The 23,492-nt window shown below is 40.7% G+C and overlaps 2 protein-coding genes across 2 annotated transcripts; both read left to right on the top strand.

Moving 5' to 3' along the window:
- The first annotated feature begins 2,275 nt into the window (after positions 1-2,275).
- Positions 2,276-4,484, top strand: psmb9 (LMP2). The gene is given in 6 exon segments (NM_001278827.1): positions 2,276-2,377; positions 2,518-2,585; positions 3,043-3,174; positions 3,827-3,956; positions 4,062-4,203; positions 4,287-4,484. Coding segments are annotated over 6 exon segments (651 nt in total). The 5' UTR covers positions 2,276-2,326; the 3' UTR covers positions 4,415-4,484.
- Positions 4,485-5,923: 1,439 nt separating this feature from the next.
- Positions 5,924-11,867, top strand: abcb3 (antigen peptide transporter 2-like). The gene is given in 11 exon segments (NM_001278887.1): positions 5,924-6,472; positions 6,939-7,053; positions 8,140-8,270; positions 8,485-8,690; positions 9,641-9,838; positions 9,946-10,074; positions 10,207-10,395; positions 10,467-10,640; positions 10,743-10,902; positions 11,083-11,219; positions 11,615-11,867. Coding segments are annotated over 11 exon segments (2,136 nt in total). The 5' UTR covers positions 5,924-5,976; the 3' UTR covers positions 11,816-11,867.
- Positions 11,868-23,492: the final 11,625 nt, after the last annotated feature.

Here is a 23,492-nt window from a genome sequence, read left to right as displayed (position 1 = left end):
TTTATTTGATATGTTGATGATCTATGTTGGTAGACTCAAAAATGAAGTATACAACCAAAAGAACACTGTCCCTACTGTGAAACATGGAGGAGGCTCAGTTCTGTTTTGGGGCTGCTCTGCTGCATCTGGCACAGGGTGTCTTGAAGTTGTACAAAGTCAAATGAAATCCCAAGATTATCAAGGAATTCTGGATAGAAATGTGCTGCCTAGCATCAGAAAGCTTGGTCTCAGTCGCAGGTCATGGGTCTTCCAACAGGACAACGGTCCAAAACACACAGCCAAAAACCCCAAGAATGGCTAAGAGAAAAGCGTTGGACTATTCTGAAGTGGCCTTCTATGAGCCCAGATCTGAATCCCATTGAACATCTGTGGAAGGAGCTGAAACCTGCCATTTGGAGAAGACACCCGTCAAACCGGAGACAACTGGAGCAGTTTGCTCATGAGGAGTGGGCCATAATACCTGTGGACAGGTGCAGAAGGCTTATTGACAAATACATAAAACCATTTAATTGCAGCGATTGCCTCAAAAGGTTGTGCAACAAAATGTTAAGTCAAAGGTACCATCATTTTTGTCCAGCTCTATTTCATTACTTTGTTTTTTTAAATAATTCTGTTAATCAACAACTCAAAAGTAATGGCTGATTTTGATTCTTTAATTTTCAATAAATTTTAATTTGTTGTTACTTTTGTACGTTTCAAGTCATTTCAGTGAGCATTGTGGACTTTCTTTCTTTCACTGAGGGTTACCAACAATTTTCTCCACCACTATATGTCTATTAAGGTTTTCTATTAAGGTTTTACATAATGATTTTTTTTTGTTCTTGTTTTAAATTTTTCTTTTATTCCTTTTCTATTTTAGTTGTAACTCCAGTGTTTTCCTCAGAGGGATCCTCCACATCGGTGACTGACTCTTCTCAGTGAACGGGGTCGCTGCAACGGGATCTCCCGGGTCTGACTCTATCGATTGGATCTGGGGGGTCCTGTGGCAGTGTACTCTGTGAACTTGGGTGGGGGGTCACTGATGTGGAAATGTCCCCAAAATATCATTTCCCCACTTCAGGACAAAGCCAGGTCTACATTCCATCATTTTATCACTCTTTCTATCATGGTGTGCGTATGTGTGTGTGTGTGTGGGGGGGGGGGGGGGGTGATTGTCGGCATTCTTTTCGTGCAATTTTGTTTTTAAATTTGATTGTATTCCATGCAAAGCAATTTGAGTGACGTGTTGGAAAAGTGCTATGTAAATAAAGGTTGATATGATTTTTGAGACTCTTGCCAATCCACTTCCCTAGGTATAATAGTGTGGGGAATATTTTTTTGGCACACATTGAGCACCTTAGTACCAGCTGAGCATGGTTACAACACAGCCTACCTGAGTATTGTTGATGACCATTTCTATCCCTTTATGACCACAGTTTACCATCTTCTGATGCTACTTCCAGAAGGATAATGCATCATGCAAGCTGGAATCAACTCGGACTGGTTTCTTGAACATTACAATGAGTTCACTGGACTCAAATGGCCTCCACAGTCACCAGATCTCAACCCAATAGAGCACCTTTGGGATGTGGTGGAACGGCAGATTGGCATAATTGATGAAAAGCCGACAAATCTGCAGCAGCTGTGTGATGCTATGATGTCAATATGGACCAAACTCTATACTTCCAGTACCTTGTTGAATCTACGCCACCAAGATTAAGGCGGTTTTGAAGGCAAAAGGGGGGTGCAACCCGTACTACCAAGTTGTACCTATTAAAGTGGCCAATCAGTAGCCTTATCATTTGTTTTTTCTTTGATACTGTATAGTAATTAGTGCTTTTATGAAGCTCATGAGTCATTATATCTAAGATTTCAAGTGCAATATATATCTATTAAATCTATGTAAAGTGCCTGGTGAAAAGTGTGAAAAAATGGGATAAAACAGGATGAAGAAGAGGCTCTACAGATTTGGAACATATTTAGGATCCAAACTCTTATAACTTCTGCTTTCTCTTTTGCTTAAATATCATTTTTTATAATAACAGAAAAATCCCACAAATTGATTTTAAATAGAAGCATTTATCTATGGTGTGTAATCTCATTAGTTCAGTGACAGATGCTGTTCCTTTAAGTTAACTGACGCGTTGAGCAACAATTCAACTTTCACTTTCGATATTTTGGGGGAAAATTGGAGTCCGTCTAATGTTTAGATCAGATCTTTAGAAATAAAAGTTCGTATAAAAAACCGTTTAGATCGAGAGCGGATCGACTGTCGTGTCGGATCCGTGTCTCCTGCGGTCAAACAGGCTTCATCCGTCGGTCCTCCGGGTCTCTGAACCGCGGAAACATGCTGGGAGAAGCGGAGCCTCAGTGGATTTCCGAGGAGGTGAAAACTGGAGTAAGTTACTGTTTCACTGCATTCACTCCAACACCTGTCCTTCTAGTATGCAGCAGATCTGTTCTTTGTGTTTTTATTTTTTAACTTTCAATTTGGTAATAAGGAAGTAACCTGTGAACATTCCTCCTGCCTGTTTGCAGACAACCATCATAGCCATTGAGTTCAATGGTGGAGTCGTTCTGGGCTCTGATTCCAGAGTGTCTGCAGGGTGAGTTCACCAGTCTGCATGCTGCAGAGATGCTCACAAGTCCTTTTATGCAAGTCCAAGTCCAGTCCCTAGTCTTTGAATTAAAATGAGATATTCTGTCATAGTGACTTTTAGTTAAATCTGAAGTCTTAAAACAAACATCTACTACTTTATAGTCACAAATTGTATTTAAAATATTTTTGAACCTGTGGGACACAAACGCAGGCAGTTTGTGTCTCATCATTTTTAATGCAAAACTACATTTATGCCTGATAATAATAAACAAATTCCCAAACCTCAAGTCTCTGCATGTGTAACCTAGCCATGACTTAAATCTAAGTCAAGTCCCTCATGCTCCCTCCTTCTGTCATACATTTGAACAGCTGTAGTTCCTCAAATGTAGCCCTTAATGATACCTTCTACTCTTTGGTTATGTTTTAACACTCTTTACCTTTGAAACCCCCTCCTCTCCCATCAGGGACTCTGTAGTCAACAGGGTGATGAACAAACTGTCCCCCCTCCATGATAAGATCTACTGTGCTCTGTCAGGATCTGCAGCAGACGCTCAGACCATCGCTGAGATGGTTAACTACCAGCTGGATGTGCACAGGTAAAAAACAACAACAGAGAACTGTCACAGAGAATCAGTTCAAGTCTTAAAAATGCCTTTGTGTCTTTGACTCCCCATCTACTAGATTTCTAACCTGCTGCTAAAGTGTTTTTACTTCATTTTTCTTTGCCAAAGAGCAATTCAATTGGTGCATTATGAAATATCACTTACTCAGATTTGTTCAGAACAAAAGTCTTGAGCTGTAATTTTAGATGAAATAAAAAAGTATTTTAAACAATTTCAAACATCTCTTAGCCTTTTTTACAGTTTTTTACCTTTTAAATTTGAAGTGTGATCCTTATATATTTTCACTTTTATCTTTTTAGTAGAGTAAAAAGCTGTCACATCCTTTACCTTCATGTCCAACCTGTAAAAATATCATTTAAGATACAAAATTGTAGCTTCAAAAAACCTCTATAATTTAAAAAAAATCATATTACTCTGTAACATTGCTGTTGGTGATGTTTCACATCCAAAGTTTCCTAAAGCAAACATATTTGACAGATTGTTTATTAAAGCTTGGAATATCCAAAAGAATGCTATCAGGTTCAATTGTGTTAGAACCTTTGAAAAGAAAGATAAAATGTTTTTGTATTACACCAAGACTGGATTGTAATCAGCTGACTGAGTGAAACATTCTGTCGTTGGTTAGCTTAGAGATAGATGAGGACCCTCAGGTTCGCTCAGCTGCCACTCTGGTGAAAAACATCTCCTACAAGTACAAGGAGGAGCTGTCGGCACATCTAATAGTCGCTGGCTGGGACAGAAGGGATGGAGGACAGGTCAGGATCTCATGTTTGCTGCTCCATCATCTGATGACTCCACTGCATATCAGTCGGTTCTGTTGAGCCACATCCTTATCTGCCTTTGTGCCCTTTGGCCTTCAGGTCTTTGCCACCCTCGGCGGACTTCTGACCAGGCAGCCTTTTGCCATTGGAGGCTCAGGAAGCTCCTATGTTTATGGGTTTGTTGATGCGGAGTATCGCAGAGGAATGACTAAGGAAGAGTGTCAGAAGTTTGTGGTCAACAGTGAGTTTATCCTCAAACTGCTTTGTTTCTGCTTCATTTTCTGTAGGTCATCACCTGAACCACTTTTCTTCTCATTTCTGCAGCTCTTGCTTTGGCCATGAACCGTGACGGCTCCAGTGGCGGCGTGGCTTACATTGTCACCATCGATGAGCACAGCACAGACGAGAAGGTCATTCTTGGAAATGACCTACCGACCTTTTTTGATCAGTGACTTCAGTTTTTGACTTGAAACCCGTGTGGAGTTGATTTGGCTCATCCGTCAGCAGCTCTGCACTGAACCCGACCTTTAACATTTTAATAAAAAACAGAAACAAACTGATGTTTTAGCTGTTCAAACATTTTTAAAAATAAAACCCTGTTAGGCTCAGTGTCTGTGTTTGAGTATTTGAAGCTGTTTGATAAAGAGATTTTGACACATTAGCATATGTTTCATCTGTTCCCTTAAGAGGTCTAACTTTTATTTAAGAAAACAACAACCAGGAAAAAGACTCAGACTGACAAGGACCAATCACATATACAGTCAATGTGTCTACCATATTAGCAACAGCAGCTGTTTTTATGTTAACACATAGTGACGAACATTTAAATGCCCAAAATATAAAGTTCTATTTTTAGGGTTAAACGTTTAAATCTGTCTTTCACCTCCAGACAAATGTATGTTCATACAGTAATAGAATTATACATGTGGTAGTTGTGTAAAAAGTGAACAAGTCTTCAACGTTTGAGCACATTTTCATTGCTGGTGAGGGACAATAACCCTTGTGCTATCCTAGGCACTTTAACATTGGGAGTTGGGTCATCTAGACCCACTAGACAGTGCTCTGAACCTTTTTTCTTCAATGATTTGTGATCTTCACTGGTGTCCATGGATTACATGAAATCTTTCCACCTTCATCCACCTTTGTCATGGTAGAGAGAACACGTCAATGTGAGGGTGGGGTCATCTAAGATAGCACTAGAGTTACAATCTTGTAGTTTATGTATCAAGGAGGGCTTCTTGGTGGGCCAGTGGTTAGTGCTTCGCCGCTTTCGCCTCACAGCAAAGAGGCCCTGATTCCAATCCCACCTGGGACCTTTCAGTGTGGAATTAACAGTGTGAATGTGTGTGTGCATGGGTGAACGGGACTGTGACTGTAAAGCGCCTTGGGCCTTCGAAAGAGGGTAGAAACTTAGCGTTACATAAGTATAGACCATTTACCATTTTAAATGTTCTCCCATGCAGTGCATGCGTGGATTTTTTCCGGGCACTCCGGCTTCTTCCTGCTGTCCAAAAAGAAGCTTCATAGCCTCATTTATTTCTTTAATTTTATCCCTAGGCGTGACTCTAAGTGAGTGTGTATCCTGCCTCTGTCAACCCCTGGTTATTAATTTTCTTATTACAACTAAATTTTCTTTGTAATAAGCAAATGTGAAATTAAGTTATTATCAAGAAAAACGTTTTAACTGAACATGTACTGTAAGTAGCTGTAACTGTAAGTCTTTTCTGACACACATTAATGTTTTTTATATATTCCAGAGAGCAAAAATGAAAGATTTGGGTTGGACAAATTCAGGTAAATTTTAAATTCAATTCATTTTAATGTACAATCTGCAGTTGAATAATGGCATATAGACAAGCTTAGAGGTCAGATTGCTTTATCATGAAAGCAGGCTTCAGTCCCTCTGTCTGTTTCAAGGAAACCCCTGTTCAGTGCGCAAATGAAAGTGAAACTAAACAGAAACAAAAGTGGAGCTTCACCAGCCCAGGTCAAACGAGGACAGCTGCTGCTGAAAATGGCAGACAGGATGATCCGTAAAGTGGTCGCTCTGATGTTGGCGCTTTGTCTCGATCTCAGCTTGTTTTACGCGTCAGATCGTTTCAGCTTCTTCGGTCATGTCGCGCGTCTGTGGCTGTCTGCGGCTCTGCGATGGTCAGCTGTTTCTTTCACTGTTCAGGTCATTCTTGGAGACCTTAAGCCGGTTCTGATTCGGTACATAACAGGGCACAGTCTTCTCCAGGCGGTGTTCGAGAGCGGCAGCAGGACGCTGCACGGTGAGGACAGCCTCTGTGGACGCGCTGCGGACGCGCGCTGCTGGCTGATGTTCACCGGAGCGGCGCTGGGCGCTGCGCTCTTCTGGGAGACCACCATCCCGGACGCAGACGACGCTGCTGAGACCAAAGAGGAGAAACAGAAGTCCAGAGTTCTGTTCATGAGAGTTCTCCGCCTGTTCAAGCCCGACTACCTGCTGCTGCTGGCAGGATTGCTGTTCCTGTGCCTGGCTGTTCTCTGTGAGTAAACGCTGATGACATTTTCATTTTCTATATTAAAAATGAAATGATAAAACAACAACTGCAGTGGTTTCAAATATTTGGAGGAATGCAAATATAGAAAAAAGCGATGTAGTTTTTGTTTTTTGTTTTTCTGCAGGGGCGCATTTAGTTATTTTGAGGCCCATCCCACAGACCATAAGGGAACCTCCTTCTACCAAAACTGATATGGCTATCACATATTTTCGGCATACAGAATAAGTGCCCCAAGAAAAAAGTTCAGCACTGGTTGCACATGTTTTAGAAATGACATGTGAATAGTTACTTTTTTTTTACTTCTTACAGTTATACCCAAGTGCTTAAGAAAACTCCAACTGGAAAACGTCTTTCCCTATAAAAATACTTCATGTTTTCTTTTGTTATCTAGTATTAACACATCAAATATTGACAACAGTATAACATTCTGACTGAATCTGTTTCTTCTCAGGTGAGATGTTCATCCCGTTCTACACAGGGAGAGTCATCGACATCCTGGGAAGTCACTTTGAACAAAATGAGTTTCTATCTGCTCTCCTGTTCATGGGCCTGTACTCTGTGGGAAGGTGAGTCGTGGTTTCCAGCATCCATCTTCTTTGGGACCATGACACCTGATGACATCTGCAGCATGTCATAACGCTCACGCCCATTTTTTCTTAAAGACCCTTTCCAATGATAATTGTGTTTTTGGTGCTTTTAACATGTTCTCGTGGCATTTTTCCTATGATGGAGAACATATATTAAGAAACTTAAGCTTAACATTTTGTTTCTGAGTATTGCTTTATTAAAATTATTGTATATAAGGAGCAGACAAGAAAGAAATTTTGTAAAAGATTGTAGTGGTGTCACAGACAGGTAGGCAGATAGATGGATCCAAGTGCAGCAGGTTTATTGACAGATGGATTGACAGGAATCAAGCACAACTAGAAGTCCGTGAAGCTAAGGCAGGGTCGGGAAGGCAGAGGTCAAACATGAGCATGGCAGCATCAGAGATCAGACGTCAGTATCACAGTGCAGGTGTGGATCGAGGCAGGCGGCAGGCAGTCAGAGTCAGAGAAGGATAGAGGTCAGCCAAACAGAAGATCAGGTCCACAGAGAAACGCCCGGTGTTGCAGTCCGGCAGGCAGGCAATGCTTCGCCCTGAGCGAGGCTCTAAGGAGATGTAAGCTAGCGGGAGAGAGTGTAAACAGATGGGTAATGGGAACTGGGCTGGACTTGCTCCACACCAATGGTCAGAGGTATATTTCTAATGAACTCCTGCCGCTCTGCAGAACTATGTCCTCAAAAAAGACACAGGTTTTAGGATTTTGGCTAAAAACACCGTAATGTAAATTGAAAGACCACTGGGTACACTTTTAAAATAGACCAAAAGATGATCGGAATGAGACTTAAAGGAAGTTTACATACTAGCTGTAACTTCACACATCAACTCATCAAGATTGACCACTGTTCTTGTTTCTCTCTGCTGATGTCAAACCACCATTACCTTTTTTAAAAAACAGAAATAATTTTCTCTGTTCTCACAGACAGTTTTTTGAAACTGTTTCTTTCTTGATTTGTTGTAAACCTTACATGATCTGCCTAAAACAGCACCACAAAGAGCGTTTCATTTGGTGTGTGTTACAGTTAATTTTTGCTTTCTGTTTGTTTAGTTCTGTGAGTGCCGGCTGCAGAGGAGGTGTGTTAATGTGTGCCATCAGTTCATTCACGTGCAGAATGAAGGTGAAGCTGTTTGAAGCCTTGACCAAACAGGAAATAGGATTTTTTGAGACCATAAAGACGGGTAAGGCTCTCATACATGTAAATAATAGAAAACATGTCATGCTGCCCTGCAACAAAATGACGTCCTGTCAAGGGTGTGCCTTTGCCCATTTGCGGCTAGGACAGGGTCCAGCAGCCCCGTGACCTCCAAAGGCATACGGCGGGTTAAGAAAATGGATGGATAGTTATGTGATGGTAAACAGCACTAAGCTAACTCTTATAACATATCCGTTCAGGTGAAATCACATCCAGGTTGTCTAAAGATACAACACTGATGGCAAGAACAGTGTGCCTGAATGCAAACGTCCTGCTGAGGACCTTCATCAAGACCGTCGGCATGATCTCCCTGATGATGAGTCTGTCATGGAAGCTCACGCTCCTCGTGCTGATGGAAACCCCAATCACTGGTCTCATCCAGAACATCTATGACACAAAATACCAGGTACAGCAGGAGCTCATAAATAAAAACATTCTCCAAATACAAGAAAAAAAGAAATATTTTTTCCCTTATATTTAGTTAGTTTACCTGTTAAACCAGCTTCTTTAAAGACCTACTCCAATAAAAATTGTGTATTTTGTGTCTTCATGTTCTCGTGCATTTTTGTTTCGAACAAGAACATATACAGAAAAAAAAATTATGAAACTGCGTTTCTGAGTATTTTAATTTCAAATCGGGGTAAATCAGGAGCAGACGAAAAAATCTGCATTTGAAAAAGCTTGTAGCGGTGACGTTGCTGCTACAATTGAAGGGCCAGAAGCTCCCTGCTCCGCTCCATTCTGATGCATCCACTTACAGACAAATAGATCCATGTCTGTCTTCGTTTTCCTCGTCTGAGCTGGAATCTGGATCAGAACTGCTGGCAAGCTCCAAAATTGCTCACCATCTTTGTTGCACTGGTAATGTTAGCTTGGGATTGTGAGGGGCTGTAAGTTTGTGTGAGAGAGTGGAAACGAAGTGGGAAGTGTGGGAAGGCTTACACCATGCCAACGACCCCCCCCCCCCCCCCCCCCAACAACTCAGAGATGAATTTCTAATAAACTACTGCAGCTCTGCAGAAACTGTGTCCAAGAAAACAACACAGTGTTTTTTTATTCTGGCTAAAGAGGGCATAATCACAAATAAAAGACCACTGGGAATGATTTTACAATAGATTAAAAGATGAACAGAGTGGGACTTTAAAAATTACTGAGCCAACAAATCAATCAGATTCTTTTAATTTTGTTACAATTTTCCTTAATTGTGTTTTAAATATTTTTTAAAGATTGTTTCTTAAAGAAACAATCCATGTAAAACTTGTCTTATAAAACTAAAGATCTTTTAATGGACAGTTACAGGTACTTAAATGTGTTTGTTGACGTGTGTTTGCATTAAAAAATGGTTTCTCTGTGCAGAGGTTGTTCCAGGATATGCAAAACTCCATGGCTCGTACAAATGACACCGCAAACGAGGTGGTGTTTGGTATTCGAGTGGTACGAAGTTTCCACACGGAGACGCAAGAGGCCAGTCGCTATGACAAACGCCTGATGGAAACACACAGTCTGAAGAAACGTCGAGACACAGTTAGAGCCATTTACTTACTCGCACGGAGGGTGAGAAGTTCATGTTTCCTATTTGCTTCTGGACTGAGTGACGTCTGACTGAGCATGTGCATGCAGACCTTCTAAACACTAATTATATTTTGCTTGTGTGTCTGCAGTTGACAGGATTGGCCATGCAGGTGTTTATATTATACTATGGAAGACTTTTCATCCAGAAAGGACAGATGACCACAGGAAACCTGGTTTCCTTCATCCTCTACCAGTCTGATCTAGGGGTCAACATCAGGGTCCGTGTCCCATGCTGCCAGCTAAAGTTTTTGACTTTAACTCAAAGATCAAAAATATCAACTATCCACAGTGTAAAGATATTTTTGTGTAGAAAGTCTTAACACTCAACTCTCAAACTCCTCCTCCACCAGACCCTGACCTACATCTTTGGTGACATGCTCAACTCAGTAGTGGCAGCTGGAAAAGTCTTTGAGTATCTGGACAGAACGCCTCAGATCAGCACAGACGGAAAACTCAAACCAGATGAAATGAAAGGTCACGTCACCTATCGCCATCTCAGTTTTGCTTATCCTTCAAATCCCAGCAGAACCGTGCTGCAGGTGAGAAAGAATCTGTGTTTTCATTTGGTTTTAGTTTAAGCTGTTTGTGAGCAAAGTCTTTGTTGTTTCAGGAGTTGTCTTTGGAGCTGAAACCGGGTCAGATGACAGCTTTAGTGGGTCCATCAGGAGAGGGAAAGAGCACCTGTGTGAGTCTGCTGCAGCGATTCTATGAGCCTCAGAACGGAGAAATTCTTCTGGACGGGAATCCACTGAGATCCTATGATCACCACTATTTCCATAAGAAGGTATCTCATGTTAAATTAGTAGAGTAAAAAGTCTAAAACATATAAATATGTGTGTATTTTAGTAAATCTAACACATATATGTCCCACTGTTACTGTTTTCAGGTCACTGCAGTGAGCCAGGAGCCTGTGCTCCTCTCTGGTTCCATCAGAGACAACATCACTTATGGACTTTCTAACTGCTCCATGGAGGAGATCAAGGAAGCAGCCTGCAAAGCCAACGCCCATGACTTCATCATGAAACTGGACCAAGGATATGACACCGGTAAACAAATAAAACGCTAACGTTTTCTGATACTGATAGCAGCAAAAACAGGATCATAAAGTGGAGAAAGTTTTGTTTTTATACACATGCAGGATTTATTATAATATTTTGCATCATTTTTAAAAAGTTTTTGAATTTCCTTCAGTCAATCCTGAGCTCACATTGTTAATCACTTCTCAGAGGTCGGTGAGGGCGGCGGTCAGCTGGCCAAGAGTGAGAGACAGCGAATCGGCATCGCCAGGGCTCTGATCAGGAAACCCCAGGTCCTCATTCTGGATGAAATAACCAGCTCTCTGGACATCGAGAATGAAAATAAGGTTTGCTGCATCTTTGGTCACCATAACCATAAACTTAGTGATAAATCTTAGGACAATTTTTGCTGCCTCTTTAGATTTTAGTGCTAAAAATCTGCATTTTGGAACATTATAATCAAAATCAAACCCCTTTTTTCTAAAAATATCTGTGAACTTTTTTAAAGCTTGACAAAGTTTTGTGTCTTTATATTTAAGATAAAATGAAGTGATTTTGCCTTTTTTACTGGACACACTGTCAGTCTTTAGGAACTTCAGGAGCATCTCATGTTTTTATCCACTTATTGTGGCTCAAAAAACCCATCCACCTCTTTCCTCTGTCGTTTTCTCTTTAAGATAAAATCTGTGGCACATGTAAAATAAAAAAGTAAATAAATCTGTCTGTCATGGGTTCCATGCAGGTCCTGCAGGCCCTGGCCAACCGCCCAAACCAGACTCTTGTGGTGATCGCTCACAGTCTGAAGACCATCGAGAGGGCGGATCAGATCGTGGTGATAATTGGAGGGAAAGTTAAAGAAAAGGGAACTCACCAAGAACTGATGGATCTAAAGGGAGTCTACTACAAACTGAAAGAGGAGCTCTTCACTGAAAGGACCAACTAACTGCACACTGGAACGACTGAAGCTCAACGTGTGTCACGCTGTAACATACTTCTGTACATAGTGAATCTGAGACGTTCTCCTTGAATATAATATTCCATCAATCATTTTCAAGATCAGATGCTTTTATTTATTTTATACTCACAGAATGAATGTTTTTCAATGAAAATTTTTCAATTTTTATATTTCATGTTTTACCTTTTGATGCCAACAACTACATTCATAAACAAATGATTGTTTTACCACAAGTCTTCATTAGTTACCGGAGGGGTCAACAGCTGCTTTGTGTATATTTGTTGTTTTCCTGTAGAATAAAACAGAAAAAACCCTTTTGTTTATGGTTTTACTTTTTATGCTTTGAGTCAAAACCTTTACTAAATCCTTATTTCCATTCAGAACAGAATATTTACCAAGAGCGTGTGATCAGATTAGTTATATACGGTAAACTAAATGAAAATCATTTCCAGATCAAACAATAGTAATAATTAAAGTACACTTGTACTTTCATAAGGTGATTATAGAATAATCCTAAGTATTAAACTGCTCACAACATTATGATAAGGGTTAGGGACTGATTTCTCGCAATATTTATTTAATCTTATGAAGAATCTTTACATGTGGTCGTCCTTTCCTTCTGGTTTAAAGTTACCAGACTTTATTGTGGTTCCTCTTGTGAAAATGAAAGAAACTGTGAAGCAACGCTCTGAATTGTGGTTAGTTTGGCTTTTGTTCTGTGGTCTGAGCTGGAAATCACCGGAAAAACCAGCCTGGCTGTCTTTCTGTCTTTGGCAGCGATGCTGTGCTGGCATGGAGTCCAGATGAGGTGTGTCCAACACCAACGCTGACAAGCATCAACACGCGACTCCCTCTGTCGGCTGAAAAGCGGCAACCATCAGAAATCGTCGGACGCCATTTTGTCAAGATTTTAGTGAATGGTTGAAATGGCGGCTGAAGTCACGTGTTGCGAAAGTGACAAACTGAATATTTCAGTAAAAATTAAATCTAAAAACTGCAGTGATTTCCAACACACATCGTCATCAAAAGCCAAAGTTCAGGACAAATGAAGAAGAGGGACAATAACTGCAGGATATTACACTTCAGAAAGCAAATTTAGGCATTTTTTCAGTTCTACTAGTCCAGCCAGAATCTGAAAAAATGCATCAAATGCTGCTTTTTCTTTCAACATTTAATACTTCATTTTTTCAATGTGATTTTTTAAATTGCTTTTTTATAATTTATTCCAACGCCAAAGCAGCCAGAGTCCTCTTATGCCTTATCTAATTTTGAGTCTACTTCATTTTATCTGCTGCTGCTGAAAATAAACTTTTCAGATGTCAATATCTGCTTTAGTTTGTAAAACTGTGAAACACAATAAATAGATTATGAATAATAATAATAATATGAATAACAGTGCAAAGTGCAGATGAAAAGAAAGATACGTTTCATGTCAAACAAATCATTTCATTTGTATTTTTGGTTTATGGATTTGATCTGTAGAGTTTTTAGTGTTTTTGGTCATGTAATCAAATGCAGTGATGGCTGACGTTATGAATAGGCTATATTTAGGGAGGAGGAAGAGGAGGAAGAGGCCTGCCTGTTGTTATTTTGTCACAGTCCTGCCACCTCTGATTTTGGGAAAGCACCGGAATGTGCCAGAATATAGAGACATCGAAAATGTATTTTCTATGTTTTGTAAGAGTCTGTGGAATTCTCAATTGAAGCAAAACAAACTGAAAATAATATACAAGAAGAGAGATTATTCTGCAAACTAAACCTCAAATGTGATTTTATTTCATGGAAAAGGAAGCAGTCTCTGTCCTTTGTCTCTGTCGTTGACTGGTACATTTCTTGTCTGTATGATGGTATCAGGATCACTATTGACCCTTGTGCTATCTTAGATGGCCCCACCCTCACATTGACGTGTTCTGCCTACCATGACAAAGGTGGATAAAGGTGGAAAGATTTCATGTAATCCATGGACACCAGTGAAGATCACAAATCATTGAAGAAAAAAGGTTCAGAGCACTGTCTAGTGGGTCTAGATGACCCAACTCCAAATGTTAAAGTGCTTAGGATAGCACAAGGGTTAACCTCAGAGCCTCAAAGGATCAGGATGTCACATTTGACCTCTTCTCAGAAGTTGATTCTTTGTTGTTGTCCAGTAAGTTAGTGACTTCCGCCTCAATAAACCTAAATTTACCATCAAAGGGGTCAAAGGTTGCTCTGTAGCTGTTAAATGTGCAATAAAAGACAAATAACTGGCTTCAGACATTAATTTATTGTTTAATGAAACTTTATTTAACCGTTACAGACTACAAAATATCATTAGACTTTCCTGTAAGTCATTTGAAGGAAATTGGAAATATGGAAACCTTTTGATCAGAATATTTTTTGACTTAAAAAAACCAATGGACTGAGCTTAATACTTTTTCAGTTTCCACTAAATTGTTTATGAACCAAAACACAGAACCTGTGGGGTCAGAAATTCAAACACAAATGACAAAAATAGGAAAAAGAAACACTCAGTGAACAAATGTGTTTAGAATCTGACTTGCTAGGTTGATAACCACATTTCTAATCTCTGGGTTTGTTGTTCTTTTTGGCTGAGAGCTGCTCGACCACATTTTGATGCAGATGAAGAAAGTGAAAGAATTTTTGATCTGCAAACGCCGAGCGCGATGGGTTGGGTGTTATTGTGCTTGCTGGCCTGGAAAGTCCCTGGCTGGCTTGTTTTGTTTTGGCAGCCCGGCTGCTCTGGCATCTCCCTTCATGAGGTGTGTCAAGGTGCACAGCATGACACGACTCCCTCTATCGACGGAGGTGAAACCGTGCTCTGGTGACGCCATTTTGTCGAGGCTGGAGTGAATCTGTAAAATGGCGAGTGAGGTCATGTGTTGCGGACACAATAAACATTTGATTTTCCAGTGTTTTTTAAAAAAGAAACACAGAAATCTACCTGAGTGGTTTGTTTGTACTCTAATGCAGAGCTCAATTTAAAGAGCAGCACAAATGAGCTTTCAGTTGTTGGCACTGATATCGCTGTTTATTCTGTCAAACTGCCTCTTTTTTAAGAGAAGAGCACATGATCCATGTAAACAGTTGAAAAAAAACTGTCTTAAGATAGCAATTGTTTTATATGAGAGAGTAAAAAATGTGTAGAATAGTAGTAAATGTAAAAAAACGTTATTCTGTTGATAAAAGGAGGAATAGTCAAGCAAATAATAAATCTGTTTTTTCTCAACAGGAAAAACATAAAATGACACCACCAACAATGTATGAATATATAGAGAGTCTACAAATTAGTCTTGAAAAATCTTTAGATGTATAGATAGATCAGCAGCATCACGCCATCTGAAAGCAGTATTAGAAAGGTCTGAGAAGAGCTGAACGGGTGTTTGTGGAGCAGAAGAGGAGCATCCTGAGATTAAAGGTGCTCCTCTGCAGCCGGGCCTCATCCTAGATGAACAACAATTCAAAGAGGATGCTTTTTTCTGCAACAGATGAGTCCAGATCTGCATCCACAACAGTCCTCCTCATCAGTTTGCCCAGCAGTAGTTCTTTATGTGACGAGGCTTCAGCATAGAAGAGCAGGACATGCGGTTAATCTACTTTACATTAGGACTGGACGATGGCTGACATTGAGATAATTTACTCTCAGGTTAAAATTAATTAATGCTTCCATAAATGTCCCAGAATATGCAAAATGATATAACATATGAATTATTTCTACAATCCTTTGTTCAACTCTGTTTATTTCATGATGTGATGAGGAACAGTAAACAAAGCAGTGCAGATCTGTTCCATGCTTGAGTTGTTGTTCTCTGTTTTTTTGACCTTTTCTTACTTCTTGGTCCTGTTCCAGTAAAACACAGAACTGCTGCGGGTTGAAGTCAGATTGAAAGTCAAAATGCAGCTTAAGGCTTTGTCCTGTGTATGTGTGGCGTCCAGCAGAGATGCCATGTTGGCGAGACTCAGTCTGTAATATTATTTATGTAATATTTATCTTTGAATTAATAAATTTAACTAAATGTGTTTGTTCTTTTCAAATCTTAGATAATTTTTTTATGTTCTCATTCCTATTTTTCCAATTCTGTGTTAATAAATCCGTTAAATTAAGTTTCTATTCAGCAGAAAACAAAACCTATTGTGGTGTAAAACGATCTTAATAACTTGTTCTTATCTCCAGGCGTGATGACTCATCTCAAAACTCGTCTTCCAGGCAGGAATATTTTCCCTGTTAGACTGCCAAAGGCGGGCACAAAGTTATGCGTCCAGCGGCCGCCATTATAAGAGCAAGTCCAAACATAAAATGTCCAACATCGATGGAAAGTGGAAATTCAAAACGTACAGATGCATTGGGATGCATCATCATTTGAGTGTAACGTGATAGAAAGGAGGCATGAGGACATGTTCAAGCCTGAATGTAGAGCGAGGGCTTTGCTTTTTCAGCTCTGCACCAAACTGCGTCACCAAAAAACACCGTCTCAGTTTCTTTCACTTTCCTTCTTCAATGCGTTTCGTAGCCGGACATGCCTAACTGCCAAACCACAGGCACGCTTCAGGTCCTGTGACCGAAAGATTCTGACACTCAGAATAAACTGTTTTTTTCTTTTTTCACAAAGTTCATGATGTTTTAGTTTAACTACGCCTGTATGTCTTTGCACCATCAGGTCACACTGAATGTTTCTGTGCTCCTGCATGAAAGAATGATACAAGTTTGTATTGAAAACCTTCAGATGATCATTTGTCTAAAATCTTTAGTAGGGAGAACTTTGGATAAAATGTACAGATAAAAAAGAAGAATTTAATTTACATTTTCATTTATATAAACATTCATAAAGCATAAAACTATATGGTCTAATAAACTGCTTCTTTTGACAAGAAACAAAGACTGGCATCTCACAACCGTTCTAAGTTTCATTGAAACTCAGTTTTATGCTCCATTTTGCTCTGCTGTATTAGAAAGTTTAGGTGTTCTTCTATTTACTTATAAATGGCCACTTCAATTGCTTTTTTTTAATAATTGAGCCTGCCTTGGAAATGTATTTATTCAGGTGTTTTCTCTTTCGCATTAAAGCTTTTAATATAAAACCCTGACAGCGTCGTTCAGCGTTGCTGAGAAGAAACACGACTTTCTGTTCGTTTCTAAATTGTCATCAAGCCTGAAAGACATGACTGCATAAATGCAGATCCACACCTCAGCTTCTTTTGCTGAAAAATCCTATACTATAATTCAAAGATATTGTCTGGTCAGAATAGATAATACATGCATTTCTGCACTGTGTTGTACCCTGTTTGGGTTTGGGTGAACTCCAAGTATCTGTAAATTCCCCCAACTTCCCCAAAAGAATTTGATCCAGTACATTTACTGCACCACACGGCCGTAAACTTCAATAATGTGTGGTTTCTTTTAGCTGATAACACACCAAACCCAAAGGGCATGACTGCTGTGAGAAGTCGTGCCAACTGTGCAAAGGTTGGCGCTCCAACACTGACCTGAAGTCTGTCTTTAACATTGGAATACAGAGAACCAATAAGCTGAAACTGATTCTGTGTCAGCTCACAGGCTCACCCCCTCAGCCTCTGGAAGACAGAGTCACAGCGCCGCGGCTGGGCTGAATTTGTTATGTTATGCTCACTCAAAAGTCATGTGATTTCCAGGAAAGTGTGATCCAAACGGGCAGGCTGGCAGAGAAGATGCTAGGAGGTCTTTAATATTGTTGTGAGTTTTGGCTGACATCTAGTGGAAGCTTTTTGATGTCCCTCCTCATCTTGAAATGTTTGGTTTCATTTACAGTCATTTACAGGTCATAAAATGTAACATTTGTGGTGTTATTTAGGTAAAAAGCAGGTTTCATTGCTATGCAGTCAGTATGCTTTTGTGATTAACCAAAACAGGATGTTTAATGGGTTTAAAGCTGGTCAATCTCAATGACAGGATTCTTTCTGTCCCGTCTAAGAAAAAAATCTTCAACAGTGTAATCAATGGTCTTAGTTCATGAAACAGATATAAGATAAAGGTGTCTGTAGTGTTGGTGTTTGGCTGCATTCTAAGTAAAAATCTTTGGGACTTCCCTAAACAAATAAAAACAGTTGTGTCATCCTGGTGAGTTGGTGAGCAGGCTGGGTTTCTGTTGGCTAGGAATGGTAAGCCTCGAGTGCCCCCAAGTGGAAAAAAAGATTTAAATGCACTGAATTAACTTGAACTGAGACAAAATAACCAAAAAACAAAGAATTTGTTATATTTGTACCGTTTAAAAGCAAAGACCATATTTTCAATCAAATCTAACATTACGCATTCATAAGAAACCTCTGAAAACTATTCTATTACATTTTAACTATAATGCTTTATGGTCTTTCTGTGTTCAGAGATTTGTCACTGTGAGCCTTACTTCCTTGTTGATAATGTGATTTCATAAGCAGTTTCAGCACCTGTTTTTTTAAATCTAGTAATATAACTGTTGTGGAAAGGTGAACATGCATGCCTGTTTCTGTTTTTGTGTTTGATCTGTGATTCCTGCAGATCTAGTATGCACTGGATTCCCCAAAGGGTTGTTTTTGTCACTAGCCATTGTTCTCTGCATTACAAACTACACTCACCGGCCACTTTATTAGGCACACCTGTACCTAATAAAATGAAAATTTCTAATCAGCCAATCACATGACAGTAACTTGATGCATTTAGGCATGTAAACATGATCAAGATGATCTGCTGCAGTTCAAACCCAGCATCAGAATGGGAAAGAAAGGTGATTATAATGATTGTGAACATGGCATGGTTGTTGGTGCCACCAGACGGACTGGTCTGAGTATTTCAGAAACTGCTGATCTACTGGGATTTTCACCCACAATCATCTCTGGAACAGGAAACTGAGGCTACAAAAGACACAGGCTCACCAAAACTTTAATTAAAACTTTTATTGGTTTACAAGTGTTTTTATGGTCCCAGGCCTTCATATTTATCTGACATTATTTTAAAGTATGAGCCCTCGCGGACCCTGAGGTCCTCTGATACAGGCCTTTTGGTTATTCCAAAAGTAAGAACTAAAACATGCGGCGAGGCCTCGTTCAGTTTTTACGGACCTCGCCTGTGGAACAGCCTCCCAGAGCGCCTAAGGGCTGCAGAGACTGTTCATGTTTTTAAAGGAAGGCTTAAGACCTACCTTTTTAATTTAGCTTTTAGTTGAATTTTAGGATTTTTGATTTTTTTTAATTATTATTATTATTATTGTTTATTTATTTATTTATTTATTTTTATTTTTATTTTTATTTTTATTTTTATTTTTATTTTTATTTATTTATTTATTTATTTATTTATTTATTTATTTATTTATTTATTTATTTATTTATTATTTTTAAATATTTTAATTATTTATCTATTTTTCTTTTAACTAGTTTTATGTGTGTATGTAAATACATTTATTTATTTATTTATTCTATTAATTTTAAAGTCGCTCTTACTATTTCATATGCCTATTAAGGTTTATGTAATTATTTGTTTTTTGTCCATGTTTTATATATATTTTAATTTTATTCCTTTTACATTTTATTACACTCCAGTGTTTTCCTCTGAGGGATCCTCCACATCAGTGACTGACTCTTCTCAGTGAGCGGGGACGCTGCAGTGGGATCTCCTGGGTCTGACTCTTTTGATCGGATCTGGGGGGTTCTGTGGTGGTGTTCTCCGTGAACTTGGGTTGGGGGGTCGCTGGTGTGGACATGTCCCCAAAATATCGTTTCCCCACTTCAAGACAAAGCCTGGTCTCTACATTCTATCATTTTATCACTTTTTTAATTTATTTATTCATTTATTTATTTATTTATTTATTGATGTCTGTGTGTGTGGGAGTGTGTGTGTGTGTGTGTGTGTGTGTGTTTTTGCGGGGGGGGGGGGGTTTGTCTTGTCATCTTGTTTTTAAATTTTATTGTTTTTTATGCACAGCACTTTGAGTGACATATGTTGTTGAAAAAGTGCTATATAAATAAAGGTTGATTTGATTTGATTTGAAAACTGGACAATAGAAGATTGGAAAAATGCTGTCTGGTCTGATGAGTCTCCATTTCTGCTACAAAATTTGGACGGTAGGGTCAGAATTTGGTGTCAACATCATGAAAGCAAGGATCCATGATGCCTTTAATCAACGGCTCAGCTGGCGGTGGTGTAATGGTTTGGGGGATATTTTCTTGGCACATTTTGCAACACCACAGCCTACCTGAGTATTGTTGCTGATCATTTCCATCCCTTCATAACCACAGTGTTCCATCTTCTGATGGCTACTTCCAGCAGGATAAGGCGCCATGTCATAAAGCAGGAATCAATTCAGACTGGTTTCTTGAACATTACAATGAGTTCACTGGACTTAAATTGCCTCCACAGACAAATATCAACCCAATAGAGAAACTTTGGGATGTGGTGGAACGGGAAATTAGCATCATAGATGAACAGTGTCATGGTTTGACTTTGTTTTGTCTTGGTTTTTGCTTTAGTTCTTGTTTTGTCTTGTTTGGTTCTGTTTCCTGTTTTATTTTGAAAGGGTTCCTGTCTTGTCATGTCTTTAGTTTTACTTCCTTGGTCCCCATCTTCCCTGATCATGTTCACCTGTGTCTTGTCTGCCCTGTCTGTATATAAGTCTTGTCTCTGCCTTCCTCTCCTGCTGGTCCATTAATGTCTCTAACGTCTTTTCCCTGGCTCCTTCATGCCATGTTTCATGTTTTGCCACAGTAAGTTTGGTTCTAGTTTTGTTATCCTGCTCTGCAGCGCTTTTTGTTTGTCATAAAACCCTCTAGTCCTTAACCTGTTTGCCTCCCGTCTCTGCGTCTGGGTCCTACCGGCTCTCGAGCCCCCCTCACCGTGACAAACAGCCGACAAATCTGCAGCAACTGTGTCATGCTGTCCTGTCAATATGGACCTAAGTCTCTGATAAATGTTTACATTACCTTGTTGAATCTATGCCACCAAGGATTAAGGCAGGTCTGAAGGTAAAAGGAGGTCAAACCTGGTACTAGCAAGCTGTACCTATTAAAGTGGCGGGTGAGTGTGAATGCCAAACCCAATTTTTAGCTATCCTATTTCAGTGTGATCTTCCAAGCAATTTTGAATTTTTTCATTCATTCAAGCGGCCAGGATGGGCTCCGGCAGCCCTGTGACCTCAAAAGGGACAAAATGGTTAGAAGATGAATGAATGTATTTTTTTCCAAAAAACAAAAATTAGTTAAGGAGCAGAACAAAGAAAACTTATAAAAACTGCCCCTATCGCTGCATTGACAAAAATAAATCAAGGTAAATAAATTAAAAGAACATAGTTGGCTAATATTTCATTCAACATAAATTTTCTTCATTTATACACAGGTCTGTGTTACTTTAATGTGTTCCAGTCACCAAAGAGGAAGATAAAGGCATTAAGCCTGTACCTCAAAGTAAAAGAATTTGAACTTCGGCATGGTTGCTTATAAAGTTAATTTATTGCCTAAATGCAATGAATGAGTCCCTATCTTGTAAAGTAAATGAATCTACAAGCAGTACACTATTATGAAGAAATATGATCTGTGTTTTTTTATGAGTAGCTCCTGTGAAACAAACCAATAAACTTCTTCTTTTCCACGTTTTTCCGAGATTATGTTACTTCCAATTCAATCTGTGAAACAGAAACTGTGGACTCGTAATTTTTTTGTGAAAATATGGTTTTATATTATACTTATTATTAATATGGTTTTATATCAATATTTTATATTATATTATATAAAAGGAAAATGTTTGTCTTTTTTTTTTTACCAACCAATCAGTCAATCATAAATGATCGGTTTTTACTTTTTTTTTTTTTTTTTTTACTTGTTCTGTCCAACAGCTGAGCAAACAGATTACAGCTAAAGGCTTTTTGTGTTGGACAGGTTTTACTATCACAAAAAGAGGTTATACAGCTTCGAGAAACCAGGGTGTAGATTTGTATAAACCCCTTTTTGTTGTATTATTCTTTTGTTTATTTGTTACATTTAGTGTGTGTGGGGAGGGAGAGGGGAAGAATGTGAGGAGGGGGGGTGGAGAAAGTAAAAGGAAAAGAGGTGAGAAAGTGGGGGATACAAGTACTGATTTGAATAAGTTATCATTTTAAGCTTTAACAATTATACCAAATCGAAAAATATTACATCAAAGGTGAAATTCTAACACTAAGATGAGTGGAAGACATCTGTCCATCAATACACTGTGAGTTAGGAGGAGGGATGAAGCAGACAGGGAGCAGTGTGGCAGTGTGCACGTGGGGGTGGAGATAAATGCATGCTGCCGAAGTGAACCGTGTGTTCATAAGGGGAACCAGATCCTACCCAGCCAGACCAGGAGAGGGGAGGAGAGACCCCCAGGCCAGGAACCCTCCCCGGCACTGGACCCAGGCAGCCCGGGAGGGGGGGAGGAGGGGATCACTCACCCACCCAGCCAGGCGCAGAGAATGCCCCCTACAGGGGCCCCACCGACGCCCAAAGGCATAAGCGAACCCGGCGTCCCCAGGCCACAGGACAGGAGCGTTTGGCCGTACCAGGCGGCAGCCATGGGGGGCCACTGGGCACACCGAGACAAGGGCGAGGGACGACGCCAGGGCCCCGAGAGCCCATGGTACGCCGACCACCCAACCAGCGCCCCGCCTCTGCAAGCCAGCCCCGGCACCCAATCCGAGCATTCCAGAGATCGCCGCACACCCACAGCCACCCCCCATAACCCTACCTACTACAACCCTCCTCCCCCGCCATATTATCTGAGCCCCCCTTATTAACCCCCTTAATGCCCTCCCCCCTCTGTGATGGGGAGGGAGAGCCCCAGAGGATCCCAGCGAGCCAGCCCCCAGGTCCGTCCCACTCATGCACTCTCGCACACATACTCACAACTTCTGGTTACCCCCCACCCCCCGCCGCCACACAGTAACCCCCTCCGGCCGACCGACCCCCCAACGCCGCATGCCCGACCAATTACCGCAGCCGACAGGATACCCACAAGCCCGGCCGCCCTGAGAGGACCAGGCGGGTGAAGACCGGCCGCCCCTCCCCAACCCCACCTATGTATGGAGGTGTGGGTGTGCTGTGTGTGTGCTGCAGGTAAAATAGAAGGTCTCCAGTGTGGGGGGCCCCACCGGTGCCAAGCCACAGAGCCCCCCCACTCTGGAGTCCCTCTGTGTGTGGTGTGTATTTGCTGTGTGTGTGCTGCTAACATGCAGTGTGTGTGTCTAAAGTGGAAGTTAAAATTGTGGGGGGGACCAGTGAAACATGAGCACGGATGTTTCACCGTGCCCCCCTCCACCAGACCCTCCCCACAAGGCCCTAGATGAATCAGGGTGTCTAATATGCAAGTAAAACCGGGATGGAGGGCGGGCGCCGACGTGACCCCAGAGAGAGACACCCCCAGTGAGCCCCGCCCAGCATACCCCACCCACCCAGTTCCCGGAGCCCTATGTGACTGTGTGCAATATTTGTTTGATTAAGAGCTGGGAGGAGCTGGCGGATGGGCACAACCGGGGGAAGAAGGCTCCCCTGAGCGACAGGGCCCCAGCCGGCCGCGGTAGGCGCCCCCCTTCCCAGGGCGGCCAGGCAGTCAGGAGGCGGCAAGCCAGCCGCAGATGGAGGCCAGAGCCTCGTAGCGCTGAGAGACAGCCAGCAAGGAAGGGGCTTGGTGCCAAAACGGTCGGTTTTTACTTTG

The sequence above is a fragment of the Oryzias latipes genome, chromosome 11 (genome assembly GCF_002234675.1).
Source record: "Oryzias latipes chromosome 11, ASM223467v1".
Classification (NCBI taxonomy): domain Eukaryota; kingdom Metazoa; phylum Chordata; class Actinopteri; order Beloniformes; family Adrianichthyidae; genus Oryzias; species Oryzias latipes.
Note: the sequence above shows the minus strand (reverse complement) of the source record. Positions and strands in the feature narration are given on the sequence as shown.